This window comes from Artemia franciscana, chromosome 11 (genome assembly GCF_032884065.1).
Source record: "Artemia franciscana chromosome 11, ASM3288406v1, whole genome shotgun sequence".
NCBI lineage: Eukaryota > Metazoa > Arthropoda > Branchiopoda > Anostraca > Artemiidae > Artemia > Artemia franciscana.
This window is the reverse complement of record NC_088873.1, coordinates 32,665,722-32,679,746: the sequence shown is the minus strand read 5'-3', so window position 1 is coordinate 32,679,746 and position 14,025 is coordinate 32,665,722. Positions and strand designations below refer to the sequence as shown.

At 34.4% G+C, this 14,025-nt stretch overlaps 1 protein-coding gene across 2 annotated transcripts in view; it reads left to right on the top strand.

Moving 5' to 3' along the window:
• The window catches only part of LOC136033108 (2',5'-phosphodiesterase 12-like), a 35,718-nt gene extending 26,096 nt beyond the window's left edge, over positions 1 to 9,622 (top strand). For both annotated transcript variants that reach the window (XM_065713730.1, XM_065713731.1), the window contains exons 6-9: positions 1,514 to 1,646; positions 3,731 to 3,886; positions 5,739 to 5,859; positions 9,207 to 9,622. In XM_065713730.1, the coding sequence (XP_065569802.1) occupies positions 1,514 to 1,646; positions 3,731 to 3,886; positions 5,739 to 5,859; positions 9,207 to 9,481 (685 nt within the window). In that variant the 3' untranslated portion in view covers positions 9,482 to 9,622. The remainder of the gene's footprint in view (positions 1 to 1,513; positions 1,647 to 3,730; positions 3,887 to 5,738; positions 5,860 to 9,206) is intronic.
• The last annotated feature ends 4,403 nt before the right edge of the window (positions 9,623 to 14,025 follow it).

Genomic DNA, 14,025 nt, shown 5'->3' with positions numbered 1-14,025 from the left:
TGTTCTATCCCTTGGAGTAAAGCTATGTAAAAGAAAGAAAATGGAAATTAAAAAAAAAACTAAATTAACAAATCACAACGTAGTCAAACCTAATTATAAATGAAGCGCACAATAGCCTTGTATTTCCTAGCAAAAATAACAAAAACTACGTAACATTAAAAACTCAAAGTAAAAAGATTGTGCATCATGCTTTTCACATGGTCCAAACGCTAATTACTTTTGCTTGAGGTTATACAAGTACTGTGACAATAAAGTCCTAGAATTCTTTTACGAAGAAGAATTTGAACAATAGTAGTATAAACTAGACAGATTCTTGTGGCATGCCGTAGCATGGGTTTAATAATAACTTCGCTTTTATTAAAATACTTTTTTTATTTGTCCTTTTTAGCATAGCTTATTCATAAACAAGTACAATTACTGAAAAACCGAATCAATTTCTAAAATAAAAGGTTATTTATGGAGCTTTTTTTTGTAGTTGAACTATTTGGTTGTCTTAATTAAGGGGTATATCCTTTGGACAATTTGGAGCGCACTAAAGATCTTTCTATAGCTTTTGTAAAGGGTCACTATAAGTTATTACCTTGAAGATAAATTTCAGCTCTTGATTAGTTTTTTGGCTCTTTATGATGTGGTATTTATTTGTTTTTTTCAAAATGCGCTTATAGGTTCTTTGCTATGTTAAAGTGCACGCATTCTAACTTTTACTTTATGCCAAGTGTGGGACTATTGAGTTCTACCCTCCCTGTTCAAGCCTTTGTCAAGTTTTTTTCCTGCAGTCCTACGGTTTTAATATTTCAAAGTAAGTTGTCAATTTTGTTTTTTACACAATAGTTGAGACCCAGCTTTTGCTTTTTGTTTTATTATTTTTATTTTTCATCTTGACCTTATAAGACAAATCAGAAACCTGTGCATGTGGGACAAATTTGATTTTTTAAGCGAATTTACACCATTCTGTAAGGAAGTTCTAAGCATCATCAGAATTCTGGCTCTGTGAACGGATAAGTCTGAAACTATATGAATTCAATACTGTAAGTATCTTGTCCTTACAGTTGAACAAGCTGTAGGCGTGTCACAAAATTCCATGTTACACACGGATAATAAATCTTGAGTTTTGTATAACCAATCTCAATGATTATAGCACACATATAGTAAACTACCAAATCGATGACGTCATCCGTAAACTTCGGCAGCACGCTGGCCGTTATTTATCAAAAACACTCATCAGTTCCCAGAAAATACTCTTTAGTTTTTAGCTTCTGCTCCCTTTCTTTCTATAGAAACTATGAAAAATGTCATATGTACCAATATTTGGGGTAAACTTGGAACTTGCCTGGAGATGGTGGATGCTAGAAAGAGACTGATTAGACTGATTATTCATGGGGTTACATTAGGCTCGCTTATTTCTAGTAAATCATGAAATTTACGCCAGTTCGAAAGCATTTTTTACTATAATAATGTATAAAGCTCATGGCTTGAGTAAATTTTAGTGATAGAATTCGTTAAAATTTTACAGGTTAATTCAAACAGAGAGTTTTACCATAAGTGAAGCATTGCAGGAGAGGCCAATTTTCAGAAGAGTATGGGAGACAGTATGCCGCAATGAAAACTTAAAAGACAGAGTTCTCCAAAGGACAAACGCTCTTCAGGTATAAAAATCCCTTCATTAGTAATACATTTGATTTTACTTTTATTACTACTACCTAATCCAAGATGGTGCTTCATTGATTTCATTAGCTGTTTGTATTAGAGTACTGCCAATTGTCTATTTTAGTTTTCTCCTATTTACTGCTCAGTTTTCAAGTGTGTGATAACTCAAGAGGTGCCAATTTTTCTCCTATTTATTGCTCAGTTTTCAAGTGTGTGATAACTCCAGAGGTGCCAAAATATTATCGTTTTCTACCAGAGCTACCCTCAAGACGCTGCTTGGGACTGGGTCCCAAAGGTAAAAGGTTTACGGACTCTACAAATTTTTCCTTTAGATACAATTTGATCTGTTCAAATTCCGTCTGATAGGCCCCAGACCACTCACGGCTGATGAAAACCCAGTGTCGATGGAAGCCTGTTGTACCTTTTGTATTTCCTTCTATGTTCGGATAATGTCCGAAGTAACGTCCAAAAAAGGGAAGGAAAAAAGGAAAAAGCTCCTAAAATAAAACAATTTCACTTAAATCAGTTTCTTAGCTACATTTCACTAAAAGTAATTACGCTTGCATAAGCCTTGCAGCAAATTTGTTTTTTGATCCACGTTTTGAAAGGAGCATCTTATTCTCGTTGTTGTGACAGCAAGAATGTTTCTAGACCGAAGCTTGGTTTGGTTCTTAACTTGCATCTTGTTTCTTAACATCTTAACTTGCATCCCATTTTCATTAGAAAATAAAATCGCAAATTGAAAAGAGTAACAAGTAAAATACAATAAAGAAAATCCTCTAATTGTCGTTGGTTTAGTAACGTTAGCTTCTATTATAATAAGCTGTATCCTGGAATTCAGTCACACACGAATTTTAGATATTTGGAATAACACATGAATTTTGGTGTAAGCCTAAAAGCCTTGATGAACATAAGGAAACATGTTAAGAAAACAATTCCTCCTTCATAATATACAGAATAGTCATAGTTAACACATTTTGCACGTGGAGAATTTTTATAAATAGTTACGAGGACCACACTGTCTTTCTATATAAAAAAAATACAACTTGGAAACAATAGGGAATTTTTCTCGAGACAGTGAAATTTAATTCAGTGAATATTTCGGCCCTATGTCCAGGGCCGAATATATATCTTAGAATAACTGGAAAAACAAGGAAAGAAGTGAAAATGAAGGTTCTCCCATGCAAAATATGCTAACTATGATTATTATGCATATTATGAAGTAAGCGTATATTGTGTACAAGTATAAAAACGTATATTGTGCACAAATATAAAATACCCGTAGAATAGTCTTGAAATTTCTTTTTCTTTTTCTTTAGGAGCAGATATTTTTCTATACGTAAAGTGTACACATGCGAATTACAATGTGGGCTTTTGCTATGGAGCATGTAGCTCAGGGATTAATTTTTGAATAGTGATACAAATTGGTAATTCAGTACGTCATTAGAAAAAAAGAAAAACTATGCAAAAACTTAACTTCAAACTTAAAAACAAAGTGACTAAAGCTTAAAAGATTACAAATTGTGATACATTAGAAGGCTACTTATCCCCTTAACACTGCTATGTAATTAATGATGAAGTTCACCGTTTGCTCATAAAGCAAACTCGTGTAGAAAACTTCTCTACTTGCCAATATGGATCAAAGTCCCATATTCCTTCTTCGGTAATTGGAGTGTAGTAAAAGGAACAAATTACTCTGTTGTCCACCCTCTTCTGTGTTTCGCCTTATCTATTCGTCGTACTCTAGTATTAGTAGGCCGTTATTCTAGTTCTGAAAGCCTTCGAGATTTCTGTAGTCGATTTTATGAAGCATAAATAATTTTTGTTTTGTTTATTATAAAGTCTGGCCCTTAATTTAGTAATCAAATTGACAAATCGCTGTATGTACTGTCGAAAAATTTCATTTTTAATTTAAGGACATGGAAAACTAATGTTTCCTGAAGTTAAATTTTTCCGCGTTCGTGAAAAGAACTTGCCAAGTTAGATTACGGAAATCATTAGGCAAAGTATTTACTACGCTGTTCACAATTAGCCTCTTCATTACTCATTTTTCTTTTATTTATTTGAGTGTGATTTATTCTAGGCGCATGTATTCGAGCTAATAGACAGTCCAGATCGTTGGTTAATTGTTGGGAACACTCACCTATACTTTCATCCAGACGCAGATCATATAAGACTTCTTCAGGCTGGATTAGGAATGCTGTATTTTGAAGACTTGGTTAAAACACTGGAATTGAAGGTTTTCTTCCTTTTTTTATTAACATTACTAAATTTCTGTAAATATTTTAAAAGGTGATTAAAATCATTGGTTACTTTAAAAATAGTGAAGAGATTTGGCGTCAGACTATCTTTGTGAGGGCCAAAGGCCTGACCCGCCTTTGGCGATGGTCGAAACTCGAGCGAGCAGAGGGTGGTGACAGTGCAAGTGAAGCCAGTTTTTGGCTTGCCAAAAATGCGAAAAAGCTGTCTCTTTTGTCAGCTTATATATAAAAGCAAGTGCCTTTTTGCTAGCTTTTCTTTTCTTCCATTCAATTTGCAGCTAAACCATGCAAGCTAGAAAGTGAAATTTTTGAAGAATAGTGGTGAAACCCTGGAAAAAGAAATGGACTATAAAAATTGCGAAAACCCAAATAAGAAAAAACTGGTAGTCTGACGTCAAAACAAGCATGCGAGAGCCGTAGACTTGCTGTAAAATTATAGTCTTGTAAATTTTGTCAATAGCACATAGCTTGTGAAGCTTGGATTTTGAACTCTCAGCCCCAGCAGTGAGAACTGAGGATTATTGAATTTTTCTGTAATTTGTTCTTTTGAAATTTTCTGCATCAAGCTCTTGTATATAAAATTAAATATTGGTTATCATAGCGGTTAAGGCGGGAGTCTGTTATTTTTCCAGTGAGTAAACTTCATTTTATTTTTATTCTTTGTCTTTCGTGGAAAGTAGAATTTTGTATGGTTTTAGTATAATAATGAAACTTTCCTACGAAAATTGGCCATCACTGGGATTCGAACCTCCTAGCTCCTATTAAACATCTATTCAGTGTCAGCAAAACCAGACATGCAGCGTACAGAGGATATAGCGTATCCTCTGTACATTTTTGGTTGTGATTATCTAAGAAATTGGACATTGGACAAAGAAATTATCTCCTTAATATGCATGTACCTTTAAGGGATATATAGTTGCAGGAATCTACTAGGTGTTATCTTCAGTATTTTATATAGCAAAACTTATGGAGTTTTGCGTAATTTGAATCTAAGAAGAAAAAAGAAGCTGTTATTCTATAAAAAAGAACGTTTCACAAAAATCATTAAAATTAAACCTTGTAGTAATTAGTGTCGAAATCCAGCAAATGCATGCTCTCCCTGTCTAGAACTATATAAGTTTTAGTTAAATGAAAATTTGGGTGAAGTGGAAGTTTTCTGTAATCGCAAATTCAACCTAGTTCTATAACCTTTAGAGATGGGGCGGGGTACATTCTCTTTGGAGATACGGGATTGGGCTGTTACCTTCGAAATTTCAGTTTCCGATCAGTATTATATGCTATATATGTAGAATTTATTGGAAGAAGAATTAGGTCTTATATGAGGTTTTTCAGGACAAATATTTTCGTAACATTGTAATAAATCCACACAAACCTTTTCATTTTTCTAAATGGATTGAAGTAAGCAATATTTTTCAGGTGTTTCAAAATTCTGAAATTGTCCCCTGCCATCCCTAAAAAAGGTAATATTTTAAGTTTCTGATTTAGCTAGTTTTTGACCCTTTAAAACATTGAACATGGCAGTTTTTTGTTATAACTAATATGATGTCGTAGTTGTAGGCATGTGAAGTATTAGGCATGTCAGACTTGCCTTTGCTACATTTCAATACTAATTCACTTTAAACTATTAATGCTTATTGTCGTTAGTAGGCCCCTTTTGAAAAAAAACCTCTGATGTGCAAAACTTTAAAGTGGACACCCCCCATAAACTCTACGTATCAAATTAGTTTCCCTTTGTATCTAAGAAGTCATTTGTAATAAAAGGCTTAATAGTTCTTTTGTTTTTATAGTTGTCTTTCAATGTATTCAAATGTTGAACTTTTGTCATTCCAGGCTCCAGATAAGGAAATTGCCCTAATCTTCTGTGGGGATTTCAACAGTTCTCCCTCCAATGGTGTCCTCGAATTAATGCGAAAGCAGCATATTCCTCCTGATCACAAGGATTGGACCTCAAGTAGGACAACATTTTTATTTATTTATTTAATTGCCTTCTTGGCTCTCTGTTTATATTTTGGTTTACTCGAGTGTAGTAATAGTAACACTTACAGTAAGTAATAGTAACGTCTACGATTAAAATGAAGTATGTCGTGCTTAATTGATCATTTCTTAATATCAATTTGTACAACATACCAGAAAGCCACAATGGTCATAATAGTGCCAAGAAAGAGTTTTGTTTGTCATTGTCATTGTCGATGGATTGTCATTGTCACTTGTCTTCTAACCACAGTTATTTGATTATTCAAGCAAGTCCGATTTCTAACAACGGTTTCTACTAAGATTCAAACATTGGTTTTTCTTTTTAAAGGTTTTTGAATTATTGTAATCCCTTGTCAAAATATATACAAATATTTTTGCAATTGCCTGTTTTTTGCTCTTTAAGCAATTTAATGTCTTTCCATACTATAGTCTTTTCAGTAATATTGAAAAGTCTAACATTATGTCTAACAGCGATTTCTTCTAGGCTTCAAACTTTTGGTTTTCGTTCCTAAGCTTTTGAATTGTTGTAATCCCTTGTCTTTGCTCTTTAAGCGATTTATTGTAAACTTCTCCATGTATGAAAATCTTCAATTTTTCCATATAAGTGTGACAAATGTGACAACGTTATTGCAATACTGATGTAATCTAGATCGTTTTTTTTTTGCCAGAATATCCCAGGATACAAATTTTCGCGAAAAAATGGAAAATACTGTATCTTTTCAAAGATATTTGATTATTCAAGCAAGTCCGATGTCTAACAGCGATTGTCTACTAAGCTCCAAACTTTTGATTTTCGTTGCTAAGGCTTTTGAAGTGTTGTAATCCCTTGTTAAAATATGTAGAAATATTTTTGCAATTGCCCGTTTTTGCTCTTTCCGCAGTTTTTGGCTCTTTAAGCAATTTAATGTACTTATCCATACATGTAAATCTTCAATTTTTCCATTTAAGTGTGACAACGTCATTGCAATACTGATGTGTATAAAAATGACATCACTCACATAAATAGTTTTTTTTTTTTTAATTTAAGTCTCTTAACGAATTTTCTCAAACTTCTGGCCTATCTAAATCGTTTTTTCTTTAGACCAGAATATACCATGATGCCAATTTTCGCGATAAAATATAGAGCAGTCTAGAAGGAAGTTTTTCACGTATGCTTACGACGAGAAGGCAAAATTAAATCTTGTATCGGCTATACCGACAATCTCAGGTTAAATAGAAACAGCGCAGAGAACATAATAGTGCCGTTAATTGTTTTAATAAGTAAGGTACAAACTGGAACTTAAATATTTGACTAAATCCAATGGATGAATGAAGGAATTAATTGAAAACCCGTCAACTTACATAAACCCAATAAGCCTCTAAGCCTTCAAAAAGCTTACTGTCCGGGCAAGCATCGCTTTTTGCTGACTTGAAACTAAGACTAATTAATTCCAATTCCTGCTGTTACTTCTCCATAGATAATATACAATTATATATAACTAGCTGTTGGGGTGGCGCTTCGCGCCACCCCAACACCTAGTTGGTGGGGGCGCTTCACGCCCCCCCAAGCCCCCCCGTGCGCGTAAGTCGTTACGCGCCATATTAGTTACGCGCCATTGTAGTTGTGTCCCTATGTCCCACCTGTGAATATATATATATATATATATATATATATATATATATATATATATATATATATATATATATATATATATGTTTTTAACTACGTAAAACTTGCGAATATACAACATTCTTTGCTGTCCCATTGTCTGTGCATATAAATAGATTGTCAGATTTACCGACTCTTGAACATGCAACATATAATGGTCCATGGGAAAACAATCCGTATTCAGATCTATACCTCATGATTCTAATGATTGCCCTTGAGCTTTGTTGATGGTGATTGCTAATCGACCATTCCCTGTGTCGCCGTCGTCATTTATATATCCCCCTGTCCCCCCCGGCGTCCCCGTTGTAGTTGTGTCCCTGTGTCCCGGTCGTCATTTATATTCCCTGTGTCCTGGTCGTCATTTGTGTCCCGGTGTCCCAGTCTGTGATTTCTCTTTGAGTGTCCCAGGCGTCATTTATATTCCTTGTGTCCCGGTGTCCCGGTCTGTATATACATTCGTTTTTGAATTGGTCTTTTTTTTTAGTTTTTAGTTTTTTACCTTTTTTTAGTTTTTTTAGTTATACCTCATGATTCTAATGATTGCCCTTGAGCTTTGTTGATGGTGATTGCTAATCGAACATTCCCTGTGTCCCCGTCGTCATTTATAAATCCCCCTGTGCCCCCCGGCGTCCCCGTTGTAGTTGTGTCCCTGTGTCCCGGTCGTCATTTATATTCCCTGTGTCCCGGTCGTCATTTGTATCCCGGTGTCCCGGTCTGTATATACATTCGTTCTTGAAATGGTATATGATGAAATAAATTTTTGTATTATTCCCCTTTTTTTCTTTTTGGTTTTTTTTTTATTTTTATTTTTTTTAGTTTTGTTTTTCTCCTTCATTTTTCATTTTTTTTCCTTTTTTTATTTTTTTACTTTTTTAGTTTTTTTAGTTTTTTAGCTTTTTTAGTTTTTTATTAGTTTTTAGTTTTTTTTTCTTTTTAGTTTTTTGTAGTTTTTACCCTTTTTTTTAGTTTTTTTAGTTTTTTTTTTTACTTATGTCCTGGTCGTCACTTATACTCCCTGTGTCCCGGTCGTCATTTGTGTCCCGGTGGTTTGTTGATGGTGATTGCTAATCGAACATTCCTTGTGTCCCGGTCGCTTTCTCTTTGAGTGTCCCGGTCGTCATTTATATTCCCTATGTGCCGGTGTCCCGGTCGTCATTTATATTCCCTATGTGCCGGTGTCCCGGTCGTCATTTTGTCCCGATGTCCCGGTCTGTAATTTCGTCAGTGGAAAACATGACGTCAGTCGACACACAAACATGACGTCACTCGACAGACAGACACACACATAGACAACTTATTTTTATATATATAGAAGATGTGCCGGTGTCCCGGTCGTCATTTGTGGCCCGATGTCCCGGTCTGTAATTTCGTCAGTCGAAAACATGACGTCAGTCGACACACAAACATGACATCACTCGACAGACACACACACACAGACAACTTATTTTTATATATATAGATAATGTACAATATAAAAATTTTACAATTTAATCTCGGTACATAAACTCTTATGGTCAAACTTCTAAGTATTTACCTTGCGTTTGAAACATTTTAACGCAAGAAATGTGAGTAGGTCGTACTTAAATAATTCAATATTAACTGTTATTGCTAATAAGATGATTAATCCATTTGTTATTATTACTATTGTAGTTTTTTTATTGCTGTTATTGTTTTAGATGTTGATGAAGCTGTTGAAAATCTCCTTCTGATCAACCCTATAAGGATGGAAAGTGCATGTGGCACGCCTCTTTATACAAACTACACTGAGGGATTCAAAGACTGCCTGGACTATATATTTTACCAAGCGAATAGATTTAATGTCAGTCAGGTAGTTCCACTTCCAAGCGAAGAAGAGCTCAGTGCTAATGTTGGACTTCCTAGTGTTGTGTTTCCCTCAGATCATGTTTCCTTAGTAGCTGATCTAACTTGGGTGACAAACAAAGGCTCATAATTGTACGAAATTTGTGTGCTAACTTTGACAAATCAAGTGAATTTGCTTGCTTTAGCTATGTACACAAAAAGTTAAATTATTTAGAAGTTACTTGTCTCTGAGTTCTTTTTTTTAGTTGCGGAATAAAAAAAATGTAATATAGATACGGTTGTTTCTATTTACTCATTTGATCAAAATTAATAAGTCAAAAACTTCTAACTTGTAAATAGGTAAGACTATCGCTACATCTAAATCGACCAGTCCTGACTCAGGGATCAATGGAGCTTATGTATTAACTAATACATAAAAAAAGCATTTAGTATACATGCTAAAGTGATGCAGAAACTCACTGAACGCAGAATCCGTTGTCCAGATACTGTCACTAACTCAAGGAACAATAAGAGGTGGAGTGCCTAAAGTGACTGGTGATGTCTTTTTCCCTGGGAGGACCAATATCGGAATTGGGTTTCCAAATACAGAAACACAGGCAAGAATCGTCACAGTCTGTTCTATGTCTGCAGAAGTTTACCATCCAACTTGACAGACTCCCATCTCAGCAAAAACCGTGTGTGACTTTTGTACAGTGGTCAAGAAGAGAGCGGATACCTGGTCATAACACCAATTAGCTTGGAGAAGAAGGTGCTAACATTGAGTGTCTAGGCCTAGAATATGTAGTTCTAGGCTATATAAATAAGTATGCTGATTCGGTAGGTTTACCATTAGGCTAGCTTAACATCTCAGTGTAAAATAACCCTGGCTATTTCATTTCTGCTTATGTTTGCTATTAATAGGAAACGTAAGGAGTACCAACACTTGAGACAGTCCCAAGTATGGAACCTTACTTTGTCACTGAAATAATAAAAAAGATGAGAAGAACTCTTCGTATCCACCAATTCTATTTAATAAGCGATTAATAAATAAATAACTGAAAGTAAGTGGTCGCTTCAAACCTAACATCTTCCTACACAGTTCACAGAATTCCACAAAATAGTTATGTGATTGTGCTTGAAATTTATAATCCTTCCATTTTTTAACGAAACGGCAAATTTAAATTTAAAACTTCTGTAGATGGTCTTTACTGCAAAGATAGTGTTGTGATTTTTTTGACTAGAGGACATGGGAATTTGCTATACCTGTACGAAGTCTTCCCCTTACTTAAAGGTGCTCTTTTAAATAAAAAAAATTTCTTGCTTATGTACTTAGGTAGTATCCTGTCACTGACATACTCTTACATGAATATGACTCTAGAGGAAGATCATTTCCTTTCACGAAGTCAAGTACAGCTTCACTAGCAACATAGGCAAAATTTAAGATAATTCAAGGTAAATCTATGTGGAAGTTTACATACCGAGAAGTCTTTAACATTGTTTCCACCATGTGACGGATATATTCAAAATAAGAAGTCTATCTCTTTCTAAAATTATCTCTGTAAAGTTATAGTAATATATCTGTTTCAAAGTTCAACGCAATAGCTCTACCTTGGAAAAGAGCGATTGGTCAATTTCAAATTCTTTATTAATGAATAAAAATGTCTTCACAAAATTATCAAGTTGATGACCCATAATGATAATAACTTGTGTGTGGGTTTATACACTCAGCAATAAATAAATAATCCTATCTTCAGATACTGGAATAAAAAGATTGCTCTTTAACTCTATGTATGGTAACAAAAAACAAATCCCAATAAATTCAAAATAACCAAGTAAAAAATAAATTAAATAAAATGAGGAGCATCCACCCCATAGATTAAATTAATAGTTACTAATTAAACGGTCCTTTAATCTTATTTTATTATTAACTAAGGATTCGTTCATATATACAAGACTACGAAATTTGTTTCAATTACATATAACCCTATGTAGTGGTGAAAATGGGACCTTTGAGATTTTATTAAAGCCTGATGAACTACAGAACATCCACGGGCTAAATATGCGACATATTACTTGATTATTATCCTGAAAAAATATATTATTAAAATAATAATAATCAGATAAAAGACGTTGAATATGTTCTATCACATAAAGAATAGAAGGGAAAAGATCCAATGGAAGGATATTCAAAATTTGATACGGACTCTTCATTACACCTGGCATCATGGTTGCTATTCCAATGGAATTAATATTCATATAAAAAAAATCTCTATAATAAAATTTTTCAAACAGTTCGTGGTAACGAACTGTAGCAAGGAGCGACCCGGCTCAATAGTAAACGAAACTCTAAAAAACGGAATTTCGATGCTAAAAGATATATCAAAAGAATTGGATTTGTATGCTGATTTCAAATATATTAGTTATATAATCAATATATATAATTTTTCAAATATATAAATATAATTTCAAATATATAATTTTTTGCCAGAAGACTAATCACGGGTGCGTGTTTATTTGTTTGTTTGTTTTTTTGTTGTTTTTGTTTCCCAGGGGTCATCATATCGACCAAGTGGTCTAGAGTGTTGCAAGAGGGCTCACTTTAACGGAAACGAAAAGTTCTAGTGTCCTTTTTAAGTGACCGAAAAAATTGGAGTGAATCTAGGCCCCCTCCCACGCTCATTTTTTTTTCCAAAGTCAACGGATCAAAATTTTGAGATAGCCATTTTGTTCCGCATAGTCGAAAACCATAATAACTGTGTCTTTGGGGATGAGTTACCCCCACAGTCCCTGGGGGAGGGGCTGCAAGTTACTAACTTTGACCAATGTTTACATACAGTAATGGTTCTTGGGAAGTGTACCGACGTTTTCAGGGGGATTTTTTTGTTTGGGTGTGGGGTTCAGGGGAGGGGGCTATATGGGAGGATCTTTCCTTGGAGAAATATTCTTTGGGGGAAGAGAAATTCAATGAAAAGGGCGCAGGATTTTCTAGCATTACTATTAAAAAAAAACAAAGAAAATATAAACATGAAAAAGTTTTTTCAATTGAAAGTAAGGAAAAGCATTAAAACTTAAAACGAACAGAGATTATTACGCATATGAGGGGTTCTAAAAATACTTCAGCATAAAGAGCGAGGTATTTAGAAGGAGATAAATACTTAGCTCTTTATGCTAAATTATTTTTAGTAATTTCAACTATTTATTCTACGGCCTTTCTGATTCAGGGGTCATTCTTAAAGAATTGGGATAAAACTTAAGATTTATTGTGAAGAGCGAGGTATTAACGAGGGGACAAACCCCTCATATATATAATAAAAATATAAAAGTTTGTTACGTAAGTTAATTCTAAAGTTACGTATATTTTCTACTAATAAAAACGTTCGTTAAAAATTAAAATTTCTAGTTGCCTTTATAAGTAACCAAAAAATTGGAGGGCAACTAGGCCTCCTTCCCCACCCCTTATTTCTCAAAATCGTCTGATCAAAACTAAGAGAAAGCCATTTAGCCAAAAGAAGAATTAATAGCGAATTTCATTTTAATAATTTATGTACGGAGAGCCAAAACCAGACATGCATTAATTCAAAAACTTTCAGAAATTAAATAAAAAAACAAGTTTTTTGAAATGAAAGTAAGGAGCGACACTAAAACTTAAAACGAACAGAAATTACTCCTTATATGAAAGGGGCTTTTCCTCCTCGACACCCCGCTCCTTGCGCTAAAGTTTGATACTTTCTCGCAACTCTACTTTTTAAAACAATAAAATACTTTAGGGTAAAGAGCGGGGTGTCGAGTTGCCTTTTTCTAGTAAATCTGTAAAGAGCGAGGTACTGACGAAGGGGTGAACCCCCTCATATATGTAATAAAAACATGAGAATACAAAAGTTCTTTGCGTAAGCTAATTTATAAGTTACGTAAATCTTTTACTATAAAAAGATTCGTAAAAAACTAAAAGTTCCAGTTGCCTTTTTAATTAACCAAAAAACCGGAGGGCAACTAGGCTTCCTCCCCCGCTCTATTTTTCTCAAAATCATTCGATCAAAATTATAAGAAAGCCATTTAGCCCCAAAAAAAAAATGCAAATTTCGTTTTAATTATTCCTCTGCAGAGAGCCAAAATCAAAACATGCATTGATTCAAAAGCGTTCAGAAATTAAATAAAAAAAACAAGTTTTTTTAGCTGAAAGTAAGGAGCGACATTAAAACTTAAAACGAACAGAAATTAATTCGTATATGAAAGAGGCTGCTTCCTCATCAACGCCCCGCTCTTTACGCTAAAGTTTTTTAGTGTTTTTAAAAGAAGAATTGAGAAAAAGAGTCAAACTGAGTCAAAAGAGTCAAAAAAGAAAAGAAAAACAGAGACAGGAAGGGTGATCCCAAGCTGGACTTTGGTCTTCGTTGCTTTTTGTGACAGGGGGGGGAGGAGAGCCGTGAATCCCACGATAGTGATTTCTTTTCCTTCTTCCCTTCATCAAAGGTAAGTCAGCTGAGCTGATGCTGTCAGATGAAACGGTGGTGCGCTGCCGCGGCGCTAGTATTGGCACACCGCTGATTTTCTTCTTGATGCCTTTGTGTCTTTTATTAGTGGCTTGTTACCAATAGACCGATTTGGTGTTGGGGTCTACTCAGTAGCCTTTGCATAGAGATGGAAAAACACGCTTCCTTTTTCTATCTCTGTGACTCTTCGTCTGCACCATTTTAC